This window comes from Strix aluco, chromosome 5 (assembly GCF_031877795.1).
Source record: "Strix aluco isolate bStrAlu1 chromosome 5, bStrAlu1.hap1, whole genome shotgun sequence".
Taxonomy (NCBI): domain Eukaryota; kingdom Metazoa; phylum Chordata; class Aves; order Strigiformes; family Strigidae; genus Strix; species Strix aluco.
This window is the reverse complement of record NC_133935.1, coordinates 24437584-24457211: the sequence shown is the minus strand read 5'-3', so window position 1 is coordinate 24457211 and position 19628 is coordinate 24437584. Positions and strand designations below refer to the sequence as shown.

General features: G+C 38.5%; 1 protein-coding gene across 6 annotated transcripts in view; it reads right to left on the bottom strand.

The window, feature by feature from the left end:
• The window catches only part of GYS2 (glycogen synthase 2), a 55447-nt gene that overhangs the window by 10014 nt on the left and 25805 nt on the right, over positions 1-19628 (bottom strand). For 5 of the 6 annotated variants that reach the window (XM_074826425.1, XM_074826430.1, XM_074826429.1 and 2 more), the window contains 9 exons: positions 18023-18167; positions 12753-12870; positions 12230-12350; positions 8738-8844; positions 5457-5516; positions 4727-4805; positions 4019-4132; positions 2466-2549; positions 1761-1887 (listed from right to left, as the gene is read on the bottom strand). In XM_074826425.1, the coding sequence (XP_074682526.1) occupies positions 1761-1887; positions 2466-2549; positions 4019-4132; positions 4727-4805; positions 5457-5516; positions 8738-8844; positions 12230-12350; positions 12753-12870; positions 18023-18167 (955 nt within the window). The remainder of the gene's footprint in view (positions 1-1760; positions 1888-2465; positions 2550-4018; positions 4133-4726; positions 4806-5456; positions 5517-8737; positions 8845-12229; positions 12351-12752; positions 12871-18022; positions 18168-19628) is intronic. The other variant, XM_074826426.1, reaches the window with a different exon arrangement.

Genomic DNA, 19628 nt, shown 5'->3' with positions numbered 1-19628 from the left:
TATTTCTTCTTATGTATGGGAGCACCTGACACCGTCATGGGTTGGTTCTCTGGTTCAGCTGCAGCACCCATCCCTGGGGTTGTAGTGGTTGCAGTTTGTGTTACTTTTCTACCAGATCCAGAGCCCTTCTCTTCCTTTTGAGGGTGCTGAGCAGTGTTTAATAGCACTCGGTAGGCATGGGCTAGGCCCCAGCATGTTGCAGTGAGCTGTGCCTCTCTGGAATTACCCGGGTGACAACATATTTTTTCCAAATATTTTACTAGTCTTTCAGGATTCTGCACCTGTTCGGGAGTGAAGTTCCAATACACTGGAGGTGCCCACTGTTCTAGGTACTTGCCCATGCTACTCCACACCCCCAGCCACTCATAATTCTCCAACCTTGGGGTAGATTTCCAGGTGATACTCTTAAATAATTGCTTAACCCTGAACAAAACCTGAACCACATGCAGGAACACACTGGCTCCTAGCAGTGTCAACATTCCAAGGATATTTGAAAGTCCTGAATTTCTCAAATGCAATTGTAAATAGCCCCAGGACCGATGACTGCATTGTGTCATAGATCAGCATTATATAGTACAGCAAAAACAAAATCTTAACCCAGCTCTCACAGGTGGTGAGCAACAGCATGGGAAATAGATACTGCAAATGAGGTGATAAAATCTTAAGGAGCCAAGCAATCAACATTATAACCCAATCTGTCATTATCTCAAACCTCAGGCCCCACATTGGGTGCCAAAAGACTGTCATGGTTTGAACTTGGCCAGTAGCCATTCACCACGTGGCCAGTCGTTTACTCCCCCCCCCGCCCCCAGTGAAATAGGGGAGGGACAAAAAAAGAAATTCATAGGTTGAATAAGAAAAAAAACAACAGTAACAATAGTAAGTCCAAACGGGTAAAATACAGCAGTGGCTCACCGATCAGTGACCAGTATGCAGCCCACCCCCAGCAGCGATTCCAACTGCACCAGAAATCCCGCTGCGCCGACCAGGAAACCGAAATGGAAACTGAGAGAGAACTGTCCCCTTATATACTGAGCATCACATCACATGATATGGAATACTCCAATGATCGATCTGTGCCCAGCCCTCTAGCTGTGCTCCCTCTCAGCCCAAGGAAAGTTAATTCTATCCTGGCTGAAACCAGGACAATAGGTATTCAAGTTCATAGTTTGACTGGTTTCATCAGGTGTTAAGTGCCTTTTGTAAATCTGGGACAAATTTTTAAAGTCAGAAACTATATACTCTCTGTATCTAGAAATTTCCATTTAATTCTGTGACATTCTCTACCACTGCACGTATTTGTGGTAAATATCTTAGTATGGTGTTACATAATTCTATTAAACTTGTTATCCTGAATTAAATCCACTGAACTATGTCAGCTGGTAGATTCAGATTTCTTGCCCTATGTTTTTCACTATTGTACGTTCCCCTAAATCTTCTTTAAAAATCCTTGAATCAAGTTAAGAATTAGGTTTAAAAAATGATTTTTTTTGTTCTAAAGCCACAGAAAAACAAAAGATTACATGTTAGTATGGGAAAGGGTCCAGCGCAGGGACAAATGTGAGTAGTTGTCAGTCAGGAGATGCCATTTTATACCACCTGGCCCCTGAATTTTGCCAGCAGTAAGACCTTTGCACTGCAGAGGAAACAGAGCCAAAAGAGTTTTTTCAGCACTCCAGAAGAAACTGCTGCAAAGGTATCCTGCATCAACAGAACAGGTATGCATCTTTCAATACTAGTTAAGTGTACAGATTGCTTACCTGGAGTGTAACCCCAGGGTTCATAGTATGATGGAAATACACCAAGATGGCAGCCTCTAACAAACTCCTCATAGTCCAAGGGCAGCAACGGGCTTGTCGAAGAAAGAAACTCTGGATGTAAGATCACCTGGATATTCAAAACTTACATTAGAGGTGAAAGAAAACCACCATCAATATATTTTAATTATCAATAAGCTTAAGCAATTTCTTCACTTTGGTCTTTTCCTAAGTATCTGGCCAACACCTCCTTTGACTATCTGTTCTCTAATTTACTTTCCACACTAAAATGTATCCAGCCTGGGTGCAGTCTTGTCCTGGAAACAGTACTGAAAATGAACCCTTTTTACGGACAAGTCTTCAGCTTTATCATTGTTGATTAAGGAAGACCATGTGCATTGAGAATTATGCCTAAGGCTGGGGCATTTAGCAATACTAAACTGGTTTTCTTGGTCTGTTGTACCAAGGTGCATAGTATCGGGATATCTTGTGCCAGAGGAGGCCTCAGGAGGATACAGCACTTCTGAGCTTCACTGCATCCAACTGCAATACAGGAATGCTTATGGTACTCAATGGATCTCTCGAGTACTGAGAGAATTTTGAAACGCCCATCATCACAATCCTGCGCCTAGGCTAATTAATCTTGCTAAAAGACAAAACTTATTAACTTAGGCTAATGTCCCGCTTTCAGGATCCAAGTTAATTTACCTGCATGACTCTGCAGGGCTTGCAGTCACTGCCCCATATTCCACTGCTAAGTAGAGAAGTGCCTTGTGTACGCTGTCCAGTCAGCTTTGGAGGAAGAAGTGGGAGGGAAGGGTTTAACCTTCTCTGGGCTTTTTTCCCCACATAAACATATTGAAGCCATTATTCCATGTCAAGGATATGCTTTTATCCTTTCTTAATAATATAGTCATGCTACTAACTTGAATAAATCAACACATGAATGTATTCAACCATGGGCTGTAAACTCACTATGCAATCTTATTTAATCCCAGTGAATCAAACAAGATTTTCCATTGGCATTGGTAAGGCTATTTTTCACATGCCAACTGTTTCTGCATGGGTATGTCATACATCTCTCAAAATTACTTTCCTTTTGAAGTTTATGGAATTTTTGTCCCTAACATTCAGCTCATTAAGTATTAAGCCTGTTTAATTTTCCAGTGATAATGAGAGTTTTGTGCAAATTTGACATATACCTAGCCAATCAAGTCTGCTGAGAAGCAGGAAGAGGTGTCTGCAGTGTTATATACTACTCGCTTTCTAATGACTTCAAGCAGTTAGTTCTGAGGAATTTTTTATTACATTTCTATACAATGCATCCTTCCACCCTACTTTTGTTACATCTAGTTTATTATTACCATATTATGTTCTCAGAGCTTATTGGAGACACACACTTAGCAGAGAATATGTTAAGCCAGGAAGAAGCAACTAGGAAGTTGAGGAAAATGATTACCCAGTTATTATCATGGATTTAAAAGCCAAAACACTGAGAACAAATGATATGTCATTGTCAGAGATTCTGTGGATCTGACTTTAAAAACAAGGTTTGGAAGAGGAATAATTTGCAATTTTAGGTTCTGCTTTGAATAGATAGATGATGAGATAGTCACAGTTAACAGAAAGAATGCCAGAGATTGCCAGACCAAAAAAAACTTTGGCAGACTTGTGAAAGCGGGATCTGATCATTTCTGTGGTCTGGCAAGATAGACATGGAAGTAAAGAAAGGATATATTTACATACATTTAGCTTCAATAGTTGATGTAAATATGAGCACAGCATGAACAGTGAGTATTTCTGCTCAGGATCAAAGCCCTGGTTACCTTCTACAGCAAATGCTATGTCAGGATGCTGTTCTTCAGAGATGAACCAATACTCCAGAAGTGTCTGTGCTCAAACTCTGGGCTTCCACTTTTAAGAAAATTAATCTATTACAGAGTTTTACATCTGGGTGCAAATGACCTGTGGCACTTTCTGGATTTCAGGAGTAGTAGCTCGTCATTCAATACAGAGGCAACAATGAAAACAATTCCCTAACATCAGATTCTAACTTGAAATTAACTTGGTTAAACAGCAACAGAGGATATCTGTGACATGACTAGTTGTCATTCCTGGAAAGGGAGGAATAGGGAGGAAGTACTCTATTAGTATAATACAGCCTATCAGGAATTTGACTGCACTCTCCATACTAACAATCCAGACCGAGACTGTTTAAAGAAATTCCATTTTATATCTGAAATGAAAATGACAGAATGTACCTTTACTCTGTCTGTCCGGTTATTGAAAAGGCCAATGCGTCGGATGGTATTGAGGATTGGATCATTGCCATCATCAATCATGTTGTGGGTGGTCACTGGAGGCAGACAGTGTCGCTAAAGAAAGAAAAGGCAATCCATAAGCCAGACAAAACTGTTGGCAAAGGGTCCTGTTACCATTTTCTAAGGTCAGTGGAAGACAGTGGGAGATTTTGTCATTGATTTGAATACATTTTTACCCTTTCATTTTAAGGTAAGAAGGGAAAGTTATGATCATATAATGCTATCTTCTACATAACTAAAGACACAAATGAGACCATAAAGTCTGTCACAGGATTGTTTCATCTACTTCAAAATAAAGTATTTGTTCTAACTTTTAGAAAGGCCTACCATTTAAAGGTTTTTAGTCAATATGTTATGAATCCTCAAGAGATTGGTTTTACACAAAGTTCACACAGTGCAGAAGAAAATAATTAGGAATTTTGGTGTCCTGCATGTGACTGGAGGAATATCCATGGATTCCCCGAAAGAATTAGTTTGGGTCATACTCTCATTAAAAACAATCACAGCTGATCTTTAAATGTTACCGATGAGAAGTATAATTGCTGAAAACTTCTTTTTAGATACATGCATATCACTATATGTCATCCTTGTACATACTCATGTTCATAACTTATACTAGATGTTTAGGTAAGTAATACATTTTCTGACCTGAGTTGAAAAGATGGCTCTTTTCATAATGGTTATATCATCTCGGTCAAAAATCTTGTTCAAGTCTGGAATTTCTCCTCTGCAGAGGCAACACAGAACCTATTTTACCAAATGACTTATTATCAGTTGTATAAAGAAAATGAAGGAACGTCAAACAAGCTCTGATCTGAAGTCTGCTGATGTTAACAAGAATCTTTCCTTTGTCTTCATGTCCCTTCTACATTCCCTACATTTTGTTCTCCCATACACTTGCTGACCTTTCAATTAGCTTCCAAAAAAGCTAAAGAATTCTTTTTTTTTTTTGTTTTTCAGATACACCTCGTTTTTGCTGAAGTTCCGGTCATCTCATCTGTGCTTTGGGTCACTCACTTCCAACTGTCTTTTGAAAGGATATGACTAAACCACTAATACAAATTACTTTGTCTCTGGTGCTTTTTTAAGCTTGAGGTAGCTCATTTTTGACAGTGAGTAAGCCTTTGTGTTACTTAGACATCCCTCATGTCTCTTAAGACTCTTTCATAACAGGATGCTAGTACATTTAAATTTTTTCTCTGATTTGCCTATTGAACAAGTAACCTGTATATGGGACCCTTGTTCCATATCCTTCTCCTGTGCCCTTCCTATGTATGCCAGAATTTCTTACACAAAGAGCAGAAGCACAGAAACACTACAAGTAAGCCGGCTGAGTATGTGGCTCTGCAAGGCAGAGCAAAGTAACCTATATACTCACTTTAGTAGTGCATTGTAGAGTTTCTTTCCAAACTTTTCTTTCACAGATTGTGCAGTGTCCCTAGGAAAATAAATAAATATATGTACAAAACAGGAGAATCCAGGACCAAGAGAATAAAAGAGATTCCTACTGTTGGAAATTAAATTGTGCTTTCATGTATACTGATGGAACTGAGAATGCAGATAGAGGTCTGGTTCTCAAAGCTCTTTTATCCAGCCAGCAGCCATACTGATGGATTTCAACACAGCTGAGGATTTGACCTGTATCCAAAGATGAATGCACTGTGAAAGCCTGGAGCAGACCTCACTAGTCATTACTTCTGATATTTTGCTCTGATTAGTAGACCACACCTTCATCTCAGCTATGAAAAAAGAGAGCATATATATGACTCTACGTAGAGAAACATGATCATTAACATTGGACACTAATCAAGACTGAGATATCTCCAATTTAACTTGGCCTAGTAGAAAGATGTAAGATATAAGAGTTAAACAAATAGGGATTTTAAAGCAATCTTCTCCTTTCATTTTCTGCCCTATTTCCTAAATCAAAGACTTCTGAAAACAAGTGTTAGACTAAAAGGTAGTTTGCCATAAATTAGTTTGCAAACAACTTTCTGTAAAAGCTCAGGCCATGTTTTAAGCTAATAATAAAGCCTATGCCAGACAAATGTTAGATTTTAGCTAAGAACGAACTCCAGTGAACAACTGTTCTGAATGCAAAGTCATTTATATTATCCTGCCCCTAGTTGAAATAACTTGAAAGTAAAGCGGGAAGTGCTGTTGTCAAAATAGCAAATGCACTCTCAATTTGAGTAAAACACACACTTCATGGAATTCTTCCTGCTTTTCTGCTTTCTAAGAATTATACTATGGGCTAAGACAAAATTTGTTAAGTGAAATCCTAAACTTTACCAAGCTGAGAATACCTGGTTTTAATTGCTCTCCCAACTCACATAGACACAATAGTGAATGAGTCAATTTTGGGTGAGTTTTAAAGCAGCTAAATGTCAAACCAAATTGATTTGAATCCCAGCAAGCTAGTCTCCTCATGACTATATTTTCATAGACTCATGTCATGGACAATATCCAAAACTCAACCCAGATGGGATAGAATGGTTTTTCAGAAGCAGAAGAAACAAGAGATTTTATATCCCAGATCAGCCATCATCTATTCCTTTATAAGTGCCAACTTCTTTTTGTATTTAATTTTTGTGACATTCTTAAAATCATCTAATATTATTATGTGATACTGATATCAGGCGGTTTTATCCAGAGCTCCAGATGATGACCATGATAATGCTACATATGATGATGAAGATGGTCTTTTGCTTTTCACAGAGCAGAGTGGGAAGAGTAACTGGAAGCAGCATTTTTTGCATGATTTCACATCTTTAGGTTTACCTTTACTGTTACTATTGTGTCTGCATTACTGAGTACCAGAGAAATAACCATGTAGCAGAGATACAGCAGGGAAAAACCTTTGCATATTTAATTTAATTTAAACTTTCCTAATATCCACATATTATTTATTTAATACGCACCTGTTGTATTATATTCAAACATTACTTACTTTATATAAAAGACAAAGCAGAGGCCAAAAGCACTTGTTGCGAGCATGGCTGTTTCTCACTGCACTCACATTATTTTCCTACAGTTCTTGAATAGAGTTCTCATTAAAAACTGGCTATGTTACCCCACTTTAATCATCTACAGCTAGTTGTGCAGATCCTCCGCACGTCCACAGAGGGTCCATCTCAGAGGGTGAGTCCCTTCACTCATCTTATACACTTCCTGAAGTGGTATAGGATGAAACATCATTTGCTGTGAACCATCACTCCACTGCCAGTGAAGGCAGCTCAGATGCATTACTTTTAGGAAACCAGAGTTGGACAACTAATTCCAACCTCTGCATTTGTGCTACCTGTTTCCAGAGTGGTAACCAGGTAGAATGTTTCCTGTAAGTCCCAAGAAGTTTTTGTGTGATGACTCCAAAGATAATCTAGAGAGCAGATAGCTTTCTCATATCTGTTGTCTTTTCCAGATATGGCAAAAGCTGAATGATTTCAATGATCCTTGTTAAACTATTTGTGTCACTGTTTTTGTGAGGGTTTAGCATCCATTAATCAAAGACTTCAACTTGACTACTGATATTCAGAAACTGAGCCAGAGATCATCTGCTGAAGGCAGTTAATGAGATAACAAGAAAAATAGTATCCTCTTACACAGTGCCTTTCATCTACAGATCTCTAAGTCGTTTAGATTTCTCTCGTTTTATAAAAATAGAACTGGCATCAGAAAGAGGTTAAGCATAGTGAGACACAGGCATAAAAGCTGAAGCTAGGTCTTGTGGGTTTTAGTCCCTTTGCTTTAAGACCAGCTTCCTTCTGCAGTAGAGTTTAACCGCTTTAGCCACCTGATAAGGTGCACATTTCCATTTCCCTGCTTAAATAATTAATCTGTAAATACGTTGAGTAAAATGGCATTTTTTACTTTTTAAAACAAAATTAATCCTTGATAACCCACCACTGATTTTCTTTATGAATTTGAACCTTCAGTTTTGCCATGTCTCTCAGTTCAGAAGTACCCCACAACATGTGTCTTTTCCTATGTAGAACCACACAGCAGTTAAAGTGAGGTGAAGGTTAAGTCTGCCCCTGCTTTGCTTTTTTGTTTGGGAAGCTGTAAAATAAAAACTGTTACTGAGAAGGGCTGTGAGAATTTTCCCTTTACAGCTGTACATTTCACTGCTTGGGTATGGCCACTGTTTATTATAGGCTATATAGAAAATTACAGAAAATTCCTATCAACTGTTATTCTGCTGGATTAGACAGTACAATTTCCATATTTCTAAATAAAACAGGACGTGTAATTAATTTATTTTTCCCACCAGTGGCAGACAAACTCAGTCTGATAAACTAGCAGGTAGTCCTTATTTTCTGGAAGCTCAATGGCATGTTCAAAGGAAGTACCAGAAACAGACAGAAGAATTCAGGACACTGGATTTTCTAGAACTGTCTCTGCCACTGCAAAACAAGTACTATTTGCTAACTTGTTACAAAGAACAGCAAGGCAAGTTTACTAAAAATAACCTAGGTTGAAAAAAGATAAGTATTTGCCCTTATTTATCATTCCCATCTCTTTCATCCCCACAAATACATTCTAATTGCCCACAATCCTCAATTTTAGCAGAGCAAAAAGAAAGAGCATCATTATTCATCAGAAACTTTTGCATGTCTCCTCAATTCATTGTACAAGGTCCTCCGTAAGAATGGCAATTACCAGAGCTGCTTCCGGACTGCTTGTCCTTTCAGGGTTTCCACATTGAAATTGTTTGTCTTTGCTGGCATGATGAAGAACACAACAACTGTAACATCAGCCTTATGAACCTACATGGACACAAGATGCAGAGGAAAAAAAAACTCACTACAAGGTATTACAGCCAACTTTAACACTAAGAATTAGTCACAGGAAAAGCCAATGCACTTTGATTGGTTCTCCAGGAAGCCTCTGACCTTACACCTCTCCCTTCAGCTATGAAGTTTTTGTCAAGTCAGAGATATAGCTGAGGACAGATACAGGTAAACAGATGTCACCCAATTCTAATTTGGGCAACAGAGATCATAAAATCAGAGAATGGTTTGGGTTGGAGGGGACCTTAAAAATCATCTAGTTCCAACCCTGCTGGCATGGGCAGGGACACCTTCCACTAGACCAGGTTGCTCAAAGCCCTGTCCAACCTGGCCTTGAACACTGCTCAGGGAGGGGACATCCATAACTTCTTTGGGCAACCTGTTCCAGTGTCTCACCACTCTCACAGTAAAGAATTTCTTCCTAATATCTAATCTAAATCTTCCCTCTGTCAGTTTAAAACTGTTACTGCTCGTCCTATCCCTACACTCCCTAATAAAGAGTCCCTCCCCATCTTTCCTGTAGCCCCCTTTAAGTACTGGAAGGCTGCTATAAGGTCTCCCCAGAGCCTTCTCTTCTCCAGGCTGAACAACCCAACTCTCTCAGCCTGTCCTCATAAGGGAGGTGCTCCAGCCCCCTGATCATCTTTGTGGCCTCCTCTGGACCCTCTTGAGCAGGTCCATGTCCTTCTTATGTTGGGGCCCCAAAGCAGGACACAGCACTGCAGGTGGGGTCTCATGAGGACAGAGTAGGGGGGGAAAATCACCTCCCTTGACCTGCTGGCCACACTTCTCTTGATGCAGCCCAGGATACAGTTGGCTTTCTGGGCTGCAAGTGAACATTGCTGGCTCATATTCAGTTTTCCATCCACTAGTACACCCAAGTCCTTCTCCACAGAGCTGCTCTCAATCCACTCATCACCCAGCCTGTATTTGTGCTTGGGATTGCCTTGACCCATGTGCAGGACCTTGCATTTGGCCTTGTTGAACACGGGCCCACTTCTCAAGCTTGTCAAGGTCCCTCTGGATGACATCCCTTCCCTCCAGCGTGTCGACTGCACCACAGCTTAGTGTTATCAGCAAACTTGCTGAGATCTTCCTGACTTCTCATGGTTTAGAGGCCATGGCTTAGGATGTGAACATAAACTGCAAAAAATAAAAATCCTATACACATTTTGTCACCTGACACAAACTATGTTGGCTCAAAGGAGTGAGCAATGAGTTTACTATCTGAGGTATGCTCAGGCATGGCGCGAGGGATTCCCTACAGCAGCAAGCAGAACTACTTTCTATAGCAATAGTGCCCCAGATGTATGGGCAGAAAAAGGCATGATAGCAACCACTATCTACCTGAAACCCTGGCAAAGAACCTGCCAGAGACAAAAAAAAAGCTGCAGGTAACTTCTTGCTCACCTCTCACATCCAGCTACTGAAAAGGCAAAAAGCATTTGCTGCAAAATCTGACCCTTTACTTATAGAGGGTTTCACTTGCTGGTTTCTCCTGAGTGGTAACAAGGTTCAGAATACCAGGTCCCTGAGGGACTCCTCGCATGGAGCAGAATGAGGTTGTACTCCTGTCAGCAACTATTTAAAGAAATGCTATGGATGAACTCTGTTCAGAGCTGTAAAATATTTTGAACTGCCTCGATTCTAAACTTTAGACACACAAACATGCTTTAGCATGCATTCTTTAAGACTGAGGTACAGGGAAATGCATAGTATAAAACAACCTATGGGAGTCATCTATCGTTTTAAGATTCTTCCCTTCCCCCTCTTCAAGGCAGGTTCAAAGTCCATCATGCTATGATGTCTCAGTGTGTATTAACAATCTGTCCCACCATTCATATTTTATTTCCATAATGTTAGTAAGGTTTTCAAGTAGCAAAGGAAAAGGACTCTATAAAATAAGATAATTCCATCTAATGCTATGTATTTTTTAGGTTCAGGCACACCACTGGGACTTGTTTAAGAAGCACTATCATTCTCAGATTCACCAGTAGTACAGGTATTCTGCTGTTCCCAATGGAATTACTTCTTGAAATAATTACAGAGCAAGTGTTCTTTGAATAGCTAACCAGATGCTGGCATGCACATTGGAACAGTAATGCAATAAAGCCAGGCTCAGCTTATGGGAGAAGAAATTCCCAGTACACTGTTCTAGAGAGCTCTGGAAAACTAGCCTCAGTTTCCTTTGACTATCCATCAGCCTAGCTTGGCATTGATGTCATATAAATCATTAAATAAGAGATTGCTGCAATCATTGCTCAAGCAATTCTTTCCCTCTTACTACATAAGACCTTCCACATTATTAGCATTCATAGTTAATAGCTATGTAAAAGCCATTAAAAGGTACCTGACATTGCACAGCATTGCCAAACAATAGAAGTCAGCTGTTTGGCAAAAGCTGTGGAAGAAATACTTAAGTTATGAGGTGACCTGTTGTGTGAGTGAATGGATTAAGCATTTCCAGAAATTTCACAGGCTCTAATGGTGTATTAAGAGCTGGTGATGGTAGAACAAGTGTATTTAGGTCTTTGGAAATTAATATTTTTTCAGCCCTGCTGACAACATAGTATCAAGATTTTTATCCAGATTTTCCGTATCATTTAAATGATAAGGTACAAAAGAGAGAGTCTAGGACAACAGCCAGTTGATCCTTGCTAGATGACTGAAAACTGACTAGCATTTTTTTTATTTTAAATGTTTCAGTCTTTGAGACACATCTGGAGAAGTTTTCAATGACCTCATTTGTAGGTGGTGAGTGCTCTGCTCTTTGATCATGACAAGGCCTAGGTCTTATCTTCATTAAAGTACTTCATAAAGGCATTTAGAAATATTGCACTCATTTTTTACCTGGGGAAACAGAAGCATGGAGGAGTGAGTGGCTTCTCCATGCTTATTCATCAGGCCACTGCCACACTGTGAATTTTACTGCAAGATTCCCATCCAATGTGATAATGGTACTCAAAGATTTAAAAGAGCATGGTCAGGTCTTAATGGAATAAGCAATTTGCCTAAAAAGATACTTTTAAATTTCATCATTAAAGTATTATTTTTATTTGCCTTCTGATATGTAGACTCTCTGGGTAAATTATCAATTCATGTTTTCAGTATTTTTCTTGAAACACAAGGGAAGTAACCATGGATTAACTTCTTGAGCTATGTAATCAACTATTTCTAAGCAGCCCAAGATTGTTATATACTCTGACGATTCAGGGAGAGAACTTTATGAAAACTTGGAATATCCCATAATTATTGTTCTATAAACCAAAGTATGGCATGAAAATTCTTGCAGGTGACTTCCATGGTATGATAAGTTTGAGCATAAACTCTATGTTATGTACATTTGCAGAAGCTTTCTTACCCTCAGCAAAAAGTTTAATCTTGATAAGGCTTCTAGAAACATATCAGCTCCTTTGTTGGAAAATTCATATCTCCCAGCAATGAAGAAAAATAAGGTCTTCTCAAGACTGAAGTCAAGGTGGCTGAAACCAAGCAAACAAACAGACAAGGACAAAGTATTTCTCAACATATAACCAAATACACAACAGTTTTCTATTCTGGAGGAATTTATTAACCCAAGAAAATTACAAAAGTGAGGCTTTTCTGCTGTTCTTTAACCTAAGATGACTGTCTTAATCTAATAAACTGCATCTTGGGTAAATAGTGAAAAAGTCAAGACCTTCTGCCTGATTCCACAATCTGTTAAGCAGAGTTAGAACTGGTGTCTAAAATTCCTTTAGCTTCTGACTGAGAAATCCCAGACATTCAAATAAGCTGGTAACATTTCATCTCCTCTATAAAGTACTTGTTAGTCTTCCTGCTTTGGTTCTTGCTTTAAATAGTTTTGGACAACCATTGCTAATTTTTGAAAAGTAAAAGCATACCCATAGAAATGACCTCGAATGAACTCTTGGATCCTAGCCTTGTACATGGAATGCAAATTCTGAAACTCATGCATTGCTGAAAATTTCTTAATGTTCAAGCCATTTGGGGTGACAATATCTGGAAAAGCAGAGAAAAGGCAGAGGTAGACATCTTCAGAGTCAGAGAAAACTTAAAGGGAAGAACCAATGTGTCTTTCAGTTGTCAGTACGTGAACAGGGTATGTACTCTTATTACTCACGGATAGGGAACAGCACTGTCTAACACAATGGTCTCCTCCACCAGCGTACTCCACAAAGCTACTGCATGTGGCACTCCACTGTCTATAGCACTGAAGTGGCTTTGTACCATTTTGACCTGTACTGAACATTAGCACAGACCCTGCTGAACAGTGAGGTCTCCCCATGCCCTTTTATCCTCTCAAGACTTAAGTATTGTCTCCAGTTAGCCATATAGTTTTTGTGCAATATGCCCTTTACCTCTTTATTCTTGATATCACTGTTACCTGCACTACAACCATACATTGAAAGCTCTTGAAAGCAGAAACTGTGTTGTACTATGCACTTGTTTACTGCATGGCACAAGAGAGGTCTGTTCTGTCAAGACTTCTGAGGATTTACCAGAAAAGGGAGAATATAAAACAACTTTTTGAAAAGATCACCTTTCAGTAATCTGTTGGATTTCTCCTAAAAATATCCACAGAATAGTATGCTTTACATTTTTATGGCTGCTCTCCTCAAAGATTCCAAAGCATCTTACAATTAAAATCTGTTTATTTCCAGTATCTTCTAAAGGTAGAGTTATAGGATATACACAGAGTTATAAGGATAAACATAGCTTGTTCCAACCAACACTGAAATTCAGTCACTCTTCACCTTTCTGGTAGAGCACAGCAGCTATTTAAAGGCTTGCCCTAAATCTAGTTGAAGTAAATGGAAAGAATGCCTTTTTCTTTTCTTTGAGTTGGCCATGAAAGCCATGTATGGAAATGAAAGGGGAGGTCAGTTCCTCAGAAGATGTATTTCATAGTAACACAACTGACTTAAATAGACCTATTCTTATTTATGATACCAGTTTCTTCAAAGGAGCAAGAAGCACTAATTATTAGAGGATGCACTGGTGCCAACTTCACACTTGTTTTCCTGGCAAGTGTCATCAGGTGTCTAGTAACCACAACCATTAATTGTAGTAATTTTAAACGTTCTAAGCATCTTCCAAAGGACATTCAGTAAGATCTCATTCCCTACCACACATGGTTCACGCAAATAAAACAGCATCTCTTTGATCTCAGTGCACATGGTTAACTCCCCCCATACATGAGGGTTTACTGATAGGACTACAATCTCTTGTTTGCCACCAATGCAGGACCTGAACATTACTTCTATTGTGGTCTTTTGGTCAAGGATGTCTGACATTCAGGGTTTCCTGTCCCTTCCCCCAAAAGCAGAGGTTTGCATGTCTAGCATTAAGCATCTGACCTAACACAAAACTGTCTCATTTCCGGGGAGACTTATGGAGACATCTTTAAAACATCTGTGGCTCCTTTGGTTGATTTCATGTCAAGATGATCTCAAAATAAGTACAATCAGTTTTCCATATGCTGTCCAGTATACCTGCCTGACATTTTTCATGCAAATGCCACAGCCATTTTTAATGACATCCTTGAAATTTACAGTTTACTTTAGCAGTATATGTATTTCCCTGCCAGGTAAGTGATCTCTGATTAATCTTTATCTTGTAAAGGATTTTGAGGCTCTCTAGGTTAAACAGCAGTAGATAAAAATATAACCTTTATTAGTAGCCATGAAATACCAAAAATTTTGATGGCTCTGTCTGAAATACCGCATTTGAAACTAAAGACCAGCCTTTACCAGGAAATCTACTTGTTAGGTACTTAGGATTTGGTTCTCAGTGACAAGAAAGGAGTCTTGGTGGGCCTGGCAAGAAAACTTGTGCTCTTGTCTTCTATTGCCCAGCACTAGAAACTGCTCTGAAAAAAGAACTATGTGACCTCATATAAGTGGGGGAACAGAGCAGAAACACCCTGCATTTCTCTTTGTCTTTACCAACAACATATCTTCTTCTTCTGACCTGCTTCTTGTACAGCATGGAAGAACTGGATCATGCAGAACATAGCTTTGAGACTGCAATAATTTCAAGCTCTTCCCAATAAAGTAAGAATCCTTGACTGGGTATTTCTGGCCAGTTTCCATACACTGTCTCATATTTATTTATCAGGGAGTTTTGGACACTCTCACCCATCTTCAGCAGCCTGTATATAACTCACTCCCATGTTCTTTGATTCAACTGCAGCTTCATTTACCCTTTCATCAGGACTGGGGCTCAATCCATCTCTTATTTAAGCCTTTGAGATACAGAACAGACGCGGTGGCCCAAAGCACCCAGTTCACTATTTCTGCTCAACATACAATAATATTTTGAATACATGTGAGGCAATGTGCCCTTGCCCTAGGGAAGAAGTGAAGAAAAAGAGCTTTATTCCTATTTTAAGTGGTTTGGGTTTTTTGCTGTTTAACGAATTAATGACATTTCTATTTTAAAATTGTCCCAGGTAGGTCACACCAGAATGCTTTGACTTCTGTATTTATAGGAAAGAAACTGGCATTGATTTAAGTAATAATAGTACAGTGTGATGTTTTCTGTTGATTAAGTCATTAAGATTCAGGCTTGAATCATACTTTTTCAGAGTTTGCTTCTATGATTTTGATCAAATATATACAGATATGAAGTCTAGATCTAAATCTTAATCAATACCTAAGTCTCTTGGAATTCTGATTCAAAGTCTTCTCTACTGCTAATAAGAAATGTGTTTCATACCTGAATGAAAATATTAGAAATCCCATAATATCCATTTTCAAATCACGGGAATATAACTTATGACCACTGACAGAATCTTGCATGATACATCGAAGAAAACAGGTTCAACATTAGATATTCAAGTTTTACAAATATGGTTTGATAAATTACTGATCAAATAACAACAGCAGCAAGTGAAATCGGCGTAATGCAAGCAGTCATTCTGCCAAGTTCAGACTGGCAAATCGGCCTTTGTCCTGGTGCAAAAGCTCTCTATGCAATCATGTCTACTGAATTTTAAAGGGGCTTTTCCAAGTGATGAGATTTATAATTTAAATTCTAATCCAAGTTTAATGTTAATTAGAAGTAGCAGAGACTGCTCTACTTAGCACACTTCCTCAGTTATACTGACTTAACAGGTTTGTTACAAAGGTTACCTCTCAATAAATTCAAATGAAAATAAAAGTTAATTATGCCAATTCCGGCTTCCCCTTTTAAAAGTTTATTTTTAAAGTGGATCAAGAAGTGCACACATTCTTTCAGTATTCACGTTCCTTTGCAGAATTCAAGCTTAATGATCTACTGAAGGATTGCTGACCTTTCTGAACCAACAGCCAATGCCTATGTGCATTTCACAACTTCAGAGAGAATAAATAGTATGAGAATAGATTCTTACACAGTTTATTTGTGGTCTAAGATTCAAAGAAACTATTAAAGTACTTATTCCCATCAGAACACCTCTTCCACTTATAACTGTCTCCCAGGATTTGGGGTACCAATTCCTACTGAATTTTTTTCTAGCACTGTCAACATGAAGCATGATATGTGTCAAGAATTTTTTAACCCAAACATGAAACATATTTACTCAGTTTCTTCAAAGTTGCAAGAATAATCAAAAAAGCTCAGGCCTGTGAATCTCTGCATGGAATTCTCTTCAGCTTCAACTGATGTTCTATCTGTAAGCAGTCTGCAGATCTTCTCTCCCAAATTAAACTGGAGTCAGACTCATTTCAGTCTCCTAAAATCCCAATACATAAGCTATGTTTTCAAGAGTAGCTGCTGTGGTGAGAAGCTTCGTGTCAATATAAAACAACTTCAGAAGTCTGATTTTCAGAAGTCAAGTGCTCTGCACTTGGCAAAAACCAAGACCTTTCAGAGATATCCCAGATTAGATGACTGAACACTTAAATTACTTTTAAGACACAGCTGTCATGTTTAAAATAAAAAGGAAAAATCTTCTAAGTTCATCATCCTATTGACAATTAGTCATGAATAAGGCAAAAGATCCAGTGGACAACTCTTTTATCCTGATGCATGAACCATGATGTGGCTTAAGCATTGAAGTTAACAGTCCCAAACTATAATTAGCACTGCAATTCATCTAAAAAAAAAAATCTACAAATAAGCAAACCAAAAAAACTCAAAGTCATTTGAGCATTGCTATACTTAAAATAACCAACTCAGATGTGAACACTGAAAAATTGTCTCAAAATTGTTGTGCAGATTTTCCCCCATGATGCTTACCTGCAGATGGAGTATTGGGGCTTGTCCTTATAAAGCACTGTACTGATTTAAAGAGAACTTTAATGACACATCAAACTGGACCATGACCTTATTCAAACTCCATGCATGGAACATGAGACTAATACAAAGGGGAAAATCAGACAACCTGTTGGGTACATACCTCAACTATTTTTTCAAACTGTACTGGTTGGTCTAATAGAAAATATTATGTCTATCTATGAAACTTATCATGGTTAGGTCCTCAGATCATGATGACCACAACCACACTGCTACTCCAATCTGTGAGAGATACAGGGAAATGAACTGTATTGATTTACAGTTTGGTTTTTGCCTTCTCATCTCTTTCAATATTTATTTTCAATATTAAGTAAAGAAAAAGAGCATTAGCATTGGAAAGCAAAACTTATCTAACATTCTGTTTTGCATATGAAACTTTTTGTTGCATTTCTAAAAGAATATATCACTCATCTCTAGCAAAGCAACAAATCTCACACTCTAAAAGCTAGTGAAATGTATTACAAACATTCCAGCTTCTGCTTTTGTCAGTTGGCCTGAATACATTACCACGTACTGAGTACATTACTGGAAACCCTGCTATAGACAAAACTACTGAAGCTGAGATGTCCTTGCAGAGAAAGTCTAACATCCATGGAGTTAAACTAATGCTCTCCTGAAATGATACTGAAAGCAGTTATTAAATGGTGCTGAACTTGATTTCTTCTAGATTACACATGCTACTAGAATCTGTTTCAAGTGATATTACCTGCACTTTTCTTTTCAAAATTGGTTATTCTCTGTAGTGTAGACAGACATACCTATGCATGTGTCCTCGTTCTTCACGTTTGTATACCTATCTCTAATTATTTTCGTTCAGCCTGAGGAAATGCAGCTACTCAGAGGAAATATAATAAGAAAACAGTTCAGGTCTTACCAGGATTTCTTTTAAGCATATGTTCTGCTTCTATAGCTGTTATCTGTGAAACTGTGGTGAACACATGGGCACAATGTACAGATGCCCGTTCCATACAGTATCGATGGTAAATCTGTCTCTCTCCTGCTTCCTTGTCAATGTCAAACTGTTAAATAATAAAACAAACAGAAAAGACACCTGTGTGATATGCTCATTAGACTTAATACTACAAAGAAGGTCTCTTGTGTTAAGCTTGATTTCCCCAAGAAGTAAGAACCATGTGATTATGCTGTTGGTTTGTCTTTCTGTTTTTTGAACCATTTTATCAACTTCAAAGAGTTTGAAGGAGCAAGAGAGGTCTCAGTTCCCACATGTTTGTGAAAAAATGGCAGCTCTGCAATGGAACAAGACCTACATTAATGATCCCACGAAAGGTAAGGATTTGTGCTATTTGGCCTGCTGGCTGGCAATATATCATGCTGAATCTTGCCTGGGCTTGCTGGAAAATTTGGGAGAGCAGGGAAGTTGCTGGTAACTGAAGATATAAGGGAGACAATTAAAAAGGAATGGGGATGAGGAGAGAACCTGGGGACTGGGTAGCATGGTGGGCGTTATGGGTAGGCAAGAGAGAAATGGGGTTGTGGGGGAGAGGTAGGATGTAAAGACTCAGTCACAAATCCTGAGGGAACAAAGAAAATAGAAAATGAGATATTTTCTGATACTCAGAGATGTTCTTCCTCCAACTCCACAACTCTTTATTTGCTGCTCCTTTTACTTCAATTTGAACTTCATTAATTTCTAAAGGCAGATGTAAATTAAACTGCTAGATAAGACCATCCCAAATACCAACATATTTCTAAATCACCTTTAAACCTTGCAGCTACCCATTCTTTTACTTGAGCTTATGTTATCCTGATGGGAAGAAAATACACAATACCTACTGAACCCATGCTTAAAGGTTCAAACGTTCACTAATGATGTCCACTGCAGAATTGCTACAATGCAGTCCATAAAAGAATAATGCTAATGGGGTGTAAATCATTACAATTAAATTACAATCCTCTTAGTCTTACATGATGTTTCACTTCTGGGAACAGAAGTGTTGACCTTCTGAGGTTAACAGCATGGGCACCAAATTGACTGTGTGGGTTATGTGGAGAGTGACAATGACTTTCAATGAGCTTTGTCATTATCACTGTCTAATACTAGTTGCACAGCCTGATTTGCATTTGACTCTAAGTTCATTGACCATAATAGATTTAACCATTATTATAGGCTGGGCAGACAGCACTTTCTACAGTTAGGACTACCTGACCTTTGCCACAACTAGTTGCTTTTAGGACTTTAGACCTTAGTCAGAAGTAAAGCTATTTAAGACCGTGACTTTTTATGCTGAGTACGTGCTTAAGGTTGGTAGAGAACATACTTTAAGAAATTCCAGCAAATGTGAACCATTTCAGGGAACAAGATTTAAGCAAATAATTTTTTATTTTTACTTAGGTATACAGATATCTTACAAATTTTTTGCTAAGAAACTTAAGTGCTTTTATCCACTGAGCACTCTAATTTTGCAGTGGTGCTACACTGGTGGTGCAAAAGCGGCTTCCACTGTATTAGTTGAAAATAC